General features: G+C 34.6%; 2 protein-coding genes across 2 annotated transcripts in view; both read right to left on the minus strand.

Moving 5' to 3' along the window:
* Window positions 1-2,105: 2,105 nt before the first annotated feature.
* The window catches only part of LOC102673885 (uncharacterized abhydrolase domain-containing protein DDB_G0269086-like), a 6,817-nt gene continuing 977 nt past the window's right edge, over window positions 2,106-7,945 (minus strand). Inside the window, exons 2-4 of the mRNA XM_031514683.1 lie at window positions 7,634-7,930; window positions 5,168-6,124; window positions 2,106-3,409 (exon numbers count right to left, since the gene is read on the minus strand). Of these exons, the coding sequence (XP_031370543.1) occupies window positions 2,294-3,409; window positions 5,168-6,124; window positions 7,634-7,930 (2,370 nt within the window). The 3' untranslated portion in view covers window positions 2,106-2,293. The remainder of the gene's footprint in view (window positions 3,410-5,167; window positions 6,125-7,633; window positions 7,931-7,945) is intronic.
* Window positions 4,932-6,376, minus strand: LOC102672599 (uncharacterized abhydrolase domain-containing protein DDB_G0269086-like). The gene has a single exon (XM_006608938.2). The coding sequence runs from the start codon at window positions 6,128-6,130 to the stop codon at window positions 5,126-5,128; it is 1,005 nt and encodes a 334-aa protein (XP_006609001.1). The 5' UTR covers window positions 6,131-6,376; the 3' UTR covers window positions 4,932-5,125.

Here is a 7,945-nt window from a genome sequence, read left to right on the forward strand (position 1 = left end):
AAATCGCTATTTTTATTCGCTTATTAGCGATGATCGAAAAATTGCTTTAATTAATTATTTAATTAATGTAATTATTTAATTATAAAATGTTACAAAATAATTATTTATACTCTTTTAATTAGTGGTTTTATATGATTTGTATCTCTATGAGAAAATAAAGATTGTTTTAATAGATACGTGGGATATATTAGTTAATTGTAAGTCTTTCACTGGTATAAATATTATGAAGAAATAACGATGTATATAATACATTAAAAATAATTACTTTAGCAAGTAATAACTATTCCAGAATTGAAACTTGAAACAAAATACAAATGTTTTATATTAGTATTATTTTTAATATTTAAGTAGTAATATTTTTAAATAGTAATTTTAGTGATAAACTTATTTTTATTATAACAAATTAGATTCTAAGTAAATTTTATTCGTAATATTCTGCAAAATATACAGATACTGTTGAGTTAAATGAAATAAAAAATTAATCAAAGATAAAAAATAATTTTTTAAAAATAAAATTTCATTTTATGCAGTTATATTTAACTCAGTTTTAAATTCTAAATTTTATACTATTAATACTCTTTCTTTTTATTTACACATATTTATACATATATTACACATATTATACATTTTTAAAATAATTATTCCTAATCATAGAATTTTAACATTATTATTTTATATGGAACTGATAATAACATATAATATTATACTTTGTTATTGATGAGAACTATAATAGTAGTATTTTATTTTTTGATAAATTTAATTTGTTAATATAAAAATTGAATACATATATTGTAACATTAAATTTTATTAATATATTTTAAGAATCAATTTTTTCAAAATCGAAGATTTATTTAAGAAAATTTTATTCTTTACATTCTATTATTTTCTTTTTATTCAGAATTATATCTTACTCCATGATATTATACTTTGTACACCCAGTACAAATTTTCGTGATCATATATAATACATATATGTATCATACTTAATTTATGTGTAATAATTTTAGAATAACAACAAAGGAAACTAACGATTTATTCGTTATCATATGTCACGAAATCATTGTATTCGAAGAAAAGAAGCTGGGTTAGTTTATCGTTTTTCCACGCATGTTGCCGATGTCTTAGAGATTGAAACGGTCGAATCTTTCACAAAACACTGCTTACCACATCACGACTATGCCATTACAAAAACTTGTAAAAGCGTATCTCGTATAATCAATGTGGTAATTGTCTAGCAATTGAGATATACATGTGCCTATTTCGTTGGCAATATTTTGTGCTCGTTAATCTAACTTTGTAACAACTTTCGCTGTTTCATTAAAGCATCTCATATTCGATTAATGGAACGATGTTCTCGTCAGAGAACCACTGTCGCGTAGAAGAATATAATATAATAATAGGTCATAGAGAGTTTCTTCCGGGCCATTTAAGGTAACGAGTAGGAAGGAATCAAGACTAGATATCTTATGGTTAATAACGTTTACGTAATACAGTGCAAAAATTACGATCGAATTTATAAAAAAGACGAATTATAAGTAAGATTTCTTTCTTACCAATTGCTACGAATTTAATTATTGAATTTAATCATCAAGTGAATTTATTCGTGATTATATTTTATCAATCTCTAATTAATAAAATGAAATTTTGCCAACATGATCGCGACGTGAAATGGCGTGATATCACGGGAGGAAAGTAAAGAAGAAAGGGAAAGTTGCTCACTAACATCGTTCTTCCAAGTGAAGAGACTGTAACCTTCTGAATCATCGATCTCGAAACAAGTTCGTGATATTTCGAGATTAGAGATTATTTCGTACCACGAACGTTCCTTTTACAAACGAGTTTTACCAATATATATATTCATATTAATATTTATTAATAACAGAATGGTATACTCGAATAATTCAATATACCGATACATTCATTTCTTTTCGGTAAATAATTTTCGACCATCCAATTAAGAATATTATTATCAGATTTCAACAACATTGTTCCACGTATACGTTTGACATTTATTTTATTTCCACATGACGAATCGCCAACAATGGAAGGACAAAGAGAAAGAGAAAGGTATATGTGTGCCAGGAAGCATATGTAGTAAAACATGTATTGATTTGCTACAACAGTTTAATAATGTCATCCGTACAATTTCGATTCGTATTTAATAAATGTATCTTTTAATCATCTCTCGTATGCGCGTTATCTCTCGTATCCTCTACTTTACAATATACTCTGCCTTAAAGATGTCTAATTTCTTTCATGCAACTGTGTTGCCGACCTCGCCACTTCGCGCCCTTTTACTTCGCCACCGGCTCCCATTCTTCATTTGTCGCTTTCCATTCTTCCTTCGTCGACGTTTGCCATTCTTCCTTCTTCACAGGAACCCGTTTCCATTGCGGCGGTTTCAACTCCCCTGCTAACGGGCCAGCTTCAGCCGCTGCCTCCGAAGTCGCAGCGGCGGTCGCTGCAGCGGCTCGCGATTCCGCCGCGGCGGAGGCGGCGGCTTGCAAAACACCGGCGGGGTTCTCTGCTTGGGCCGAGGCCTCCTCTTCCGCTTTGGCGATGGCGTTCACGGCTGCAGCACGGGCAGCGGCCGCGTCTGCTACGGCTCTTGCCTTTGCAGCTGCCACGGCGGCAGCTGCTGCGTCCGCTTCCGCTTTCACCGCTATATCGGCGACCTTAAGAGCGATTTCCGCTGCTTTGGCGGCGGCGGCTGTTTTGGCCTGCGCTTCGGCCGCTGCCGCGCTCTCAGCTTGAGCCAATTCGTTTGCTTTTTCCGACGAGAGAGCCGCGCGAGCGCTCGCCGACGCGAGATTTCTCGCCAGGGATTCAGCCTTTTCCGCGGCAGCCTTGGCGGCAGCCACGGCCGCCTCGGCCTCTTCCGCCGATTCTTCGGTCGCCAAGCTGGCCTTCAATGCGCCCGAGGAGGCGGCGGCCGCTCTCGCCTGTGCCGCAGTCGCGCCAGCAACTAGAGCAGCAACCTTGTTGGCAAGCTCGCTTGCGTTTATGGCGGCGTTTGCTGCCGTTTTGGATTGCGAGGCGGCCACGGCCTGAGACTCTGCCGCTGCCTGCCCTGCTCCAAGACTTATCGCGATGGCTTCACCGCTGCTAGATGCCACCTCGGATGCTCCAGTTCCCACTCTTCTTCCAAGGATGGGCTCGCTCGTTAATTTAAGTTCATCCTTAGCGGGAACAACGACTTCCACTTTCTCGCTTTTCACCGCTGTCGAGGTCTTGGTCTTGTCCCGTACCTCCACCTCTTCGCTTGCGCCGCTTGCCAAACCCCAGATCAGCAGGGAAACCGTGAGTATGGATGGGATCTTCATCTTCGAGGCTGCTTCGCAAAATTGATGCCGATTCAAGCAGGATTTCCTCGTTTTATATCGACATTCACAATTGTGAAAACATTGGTGTTATTATTTGTAAATGTTGTTGCATATTTAAATATGTAACTTTATCTTTTTGTTATCGATATTTTTATATGGGGAAATCTGGGTTTATTTAGGTGGATCCCAGTCTGAAATATAATATTTGTTTCTTCTTTGGGGAGGGATTATTTATTATTCGTGTGATTGTATGATTTTGATAAAGAAAATTTATTATTTCGGAAATAATTTTGAAAATTGTTTTGAAACTAAATTTTGAAATATGAGACAATGAGATTTAAATTTTATCGGTAATTTAATTGCATAGATTGTTATAGATATTTATGATAATTTTTTTTTTTTATAGAAATTTATGATAATATTTATGTAGTTAAAATGTTAAATTTTATGTAGTTAAAATCAATGTTATTTATGTAGTTACAATCAAATTTTGAAAAATATCACAGAGATTTGAATCTTAAAAATTAAAATATTTATTATAGAATTAAATATATTCGTTATGCATGTTGATTACTTTAATGGATACAATTTCATTATTTAAAAATATTCCATCCTTCCTTTTAATTAAAAGTAATTTTCTATATTTATCTATAATTATTTTACATGTTTGCTTTTATCTTTTATATCTTTTATTTTAAAAAAAACTATTATTTTTTAAAGACATCGTGTTCCCTATAAATATAAATTATTTTAATCATTCGATTATTTTATTATTTTGACATTTAATTAAAATATTAATATCAATGTTGTACTTATATTTGCATATATTCAGAATCGAAAGTGGAAAGTAGAACAGTATAATTTTACAAGAAACCATTTAAGAAATAATAATGATAATAATAAATTTATTTATAGTACATATATCGAACACATGCATTATGTAATTGTTATTTAAATATTGATTTTGAAAATATTATAATTTAACTTATTATTTACTTTCGTGCAAATTCGTTTGCAAATGATAATTCAAAATTTATTGATCGAGTCAAATGTGAATGATTAAATAATTAGACTATTGATTTTAAAAAAGGAATTGTCATTATATACAAGTTGAAAATTTATACTTTTATGATAAAAGTGAAATAATTTTAATATATATTTATACGCTTTCTAATTATTACAAGTTTTTATTGTACTTATTCATTGTAACTTTCACTAATCTAATCATTCAATATATACATATGAATCATACATATTATGAAATTATAAATTCTTACATATCAAGATAGATATAGAGTAGTATTAGAATCATCAGTAATTTTGAAATTGAATCGATTTCTATATAAAAAGAATAAAAAGTATGCAGGAATAAAAAGTATGCAGAAATAGAAAAAGAATTAAAAACAGATCAATAGTACCATCAAATATTATATGTATTATTAACACGTTTCTTAAATTTTCAACTGTTAATGAAAGTTTCTCTACTATTTTAAAAATATCTTAAAAACTTATCTTAAAATCAACAGGATAAAAATTAATAATCGTTGAAGATTAAAAAGGATTCGTGGAAAAAAAATAGGACGCAATGAAATCAGACCAAGGAAAGATATATTTGCTAAAATAGTGGATCTTTATTATCACGTAGGTAAACTCGTTTCGACAATGTTTTACTTTTAATTTTAATCGGCCCCGTTCTCAGCCTGTTCTCTAATCATATCCAAACAATCAACTCCTATTCTTCCCAATCAAAATTCTCAGTGGTCTAAGAAAGATTTCCACTCAAATCCCTATTAAATGCCCCCTTCAAAATTTTTTATCCTCAATATTTTCGGATTTCGAGCTAACTTCGGCCAATGCCTTCGCCTGTGCAAGCAACTGAGCCGCGGCACCCGCGTCCTGTCCAAGTCCTGAAATCGCTCCATCCCCGATAGCTGCGGCCACGTTGGCTCTCGCCGCGGCAGAAGCTTCCAATTGCGCGGCGTGGGAATCTTCAGAGGCCGAGTTGGCGGATCCTTCGGCGGCTGCTACACTTTCGATCTTCGCAGCTGATTGTGCCTCGGTAGATGCCGACCTTTCCGCGCCATCCGCGTCAGAAGCTATCGCGGCTGCCTTTTTGGCGGCGGCGCTAGCGGCCTCCGAAGAGGCAGTAGTCGTCGTTTCTGCGGCAGCTGCAGCGGCGGAGGCTTCCAAGGCAGATTTGGCATTCCATTTGGTTTGTTCTGCGTCCTGTGATTGCCTGAGGGTAGCAGCGGCTTCAGCCGCGGCCTTGGTACTGGTCCGTTTTTGCAAGTCGCTGGCTACATCTTGGGCGGCCATTGCTATCCTGGAGGAGGCTTGAGCGCGTTCCACTGCCGACTGTGTCGCGGCGGCTGCTGCGTTCGCACGAGCAGAAGCTGCCTCTTCCTCGGACTGAGCTTTCAACGCGGCCAAAGCTTTCTCCTGGGCGACTAATTGCGCTTGTTGCGCATTCTTCAGGGCAGCGGCTGCTTTGGCTGAAGCGGCGGCTGACAATGCAGACGCTCGCAAATAGGCCTCTGCAAGAGCCAGAGCGGACGCTTTCACCACGGCTGATGTTTTAGCATCCGCGCCTGCCGACGCCTTGATCTTCTCCAGGGATTTGAATATGTTTTTGCCGAGCACTGGGGCGCCGTTCTCTTTTCGTTTCGCGCTAGTGTCCACATTTTTCAACAGGTCGACTTCTAACTTTTTGCCGATCACCTCCTCGGTTGCCTTGAATTCCTCGACGCCTGCGTGCACCAAGCCCGATATGCCGAGCAAGCATATGACGAGAAGCGTTGGGATCTGCATGGTCGACGGAACTTTGTCGATTGATGCCGTTCCTTCCCGCCCGCGTATGTTATATACAGGGGGTTACAGTTGTGTAAATAGTTAAGAAGAAATATTGTCGCGAACGGTCCGATTCTTTTTGTTTTTCTTGCTTTGATTAAGTTCTTAATATTTGTGCCCAATTTAGTAGTGTTTACAGGTGTACGATTATATTCGAGGGAAGAGAAAAATGTAATTTTGTTGCTTCAGTAGAGTTTTGTTTGAAGACGAATATTTATTGGAATAATACAAAGGTGTGGTTCGTTGTTGATATTATTTTTCGATATTTTGAATTTAAATTTTATTTATGAATGGAAAGATTTGTAATGGAGATATATTATACGAGATAATATGTACTTTGCATCGGGATTCACGGAATTCATGATTTTTTGAATCTAATCTATTTTTATCATTTCAAGTTATTTTGGATTACAAACTCTGGATTGTATACTATAAAATTGTATACTATAAAATAAATTATATTAATATTTGAAATACAAAAGTATTCCAAATTTATTATAATATTTCATACATATCAACCAACAATCAGCATTTTAACGAGATGTACATGTATATAACATATATTTTATTTCAGAAAACATATCAAGAATAAAAATATTAATTAATGAAACCAATATCTATAGAAGGATTTTGGTATATTAAACAACACATAATATTTTCTTATTTAATATTTAAACATTTTATTATTTTTTATCATCGAAACAATAATATATTACAAATGAAATTTCAAATCCAATACGCAATAAAACGCAAAATTAAATATATTTTAACTTGATTTTGTCTACAAAAAATGCAAGATTAAACATATTTTAATACATATTCATTTAATTTTGTCTAAAAATAAATATATTTGACAACACGGAAAAGAATAAATACATCTATTATAAATTTGATATCTATTAAAATTTGAGAATGTAAACAAAAAAATTTTTCCAATAAAGCAAATTAAAATATAATTGCCTTTATACAACTAATAACTAATATATAAAATATAATATAATTGTCGTTCAAATTTTTCTTATAAGATTAAATTTATTCTATATTCTATATAGAATTTCGTTAAGCTCTTTCATCATATTTATTAATTTCTTTCAAATAAATTATTTTATTAATTTCTTTCATATAATACAATTAAAAGATAAAGAATTTAATGACTATATATTCATTTCAATATGGAACAAATAAAAAAGGATAAAAATATAGGAGGAGTATTAGAAAAACATTCATCAAAATTCGGTTGCTATGACAATTTATTTCCACTAAAATATTACACGAATGAATCTCAACTATGTTAATTATCTTTCTTCATATAATATCCGTCAATAATCATCGTGTTTAAATCAAATTATCAAGGTAATTGCATTTGCCTTTTTGACAACGATCTTCCGCCTCTTATTCTGCCAACTCTGCTTCAACTTAATCTATCCATCATTCTCTATCTCCTCTTTATTCCAACTTTTCTACACGTATCTTTTTCTCATCGACGATCTTTTTTGCTAGTGAGGCGGCTTTGCTCGCAGCCTCAGCCTCCGCAGCTGCGACAGCTTCTGCTGTAACCAAGAGAGTTTCGGCTTGTGCTACAGCGGCTGCTTCAGCATTCGCTGCTTGAGAATCTACCCTAACAGCCGCGGAAGCTTGAGTCGAGGCGGTTGCCTGTGCATTCCTAGCTTGGTTCACGGCGACTTCTGCGTTTGTTAATGCCACTGCGGCTTCGGCCGCGAGTTTTGTGGCCTCGGATTCCGTGGCAGCTGCTACTTGAGCCTTAGCCAAAAAGTT

Source organism: Apis dorsata, unplaced genomic scaffold, assembly GCF_000469605.1.
Source record: "Apis dorsata unplaced genomic scaffold, Apis dorsata 1.3 scaffold_50, whole genome shotgun sequence".
NCBI classification, from domain to species: domain Eukaryota; kingdom Metazoa; phylum Arthropoda; class Insecta; order Hymenoptera; family Apidae; genus Apis; species Apis dorsata.

Excerpts from the sequence above, each read along its gene's own strand:
- LOC102672599 (XM_006608938.2), bottom strand. The coding sequence starts at position 6,130 with ATGCAGATCCCAACGCTTCTCGTCATATGCTTGCTCGGCATATCGGGC.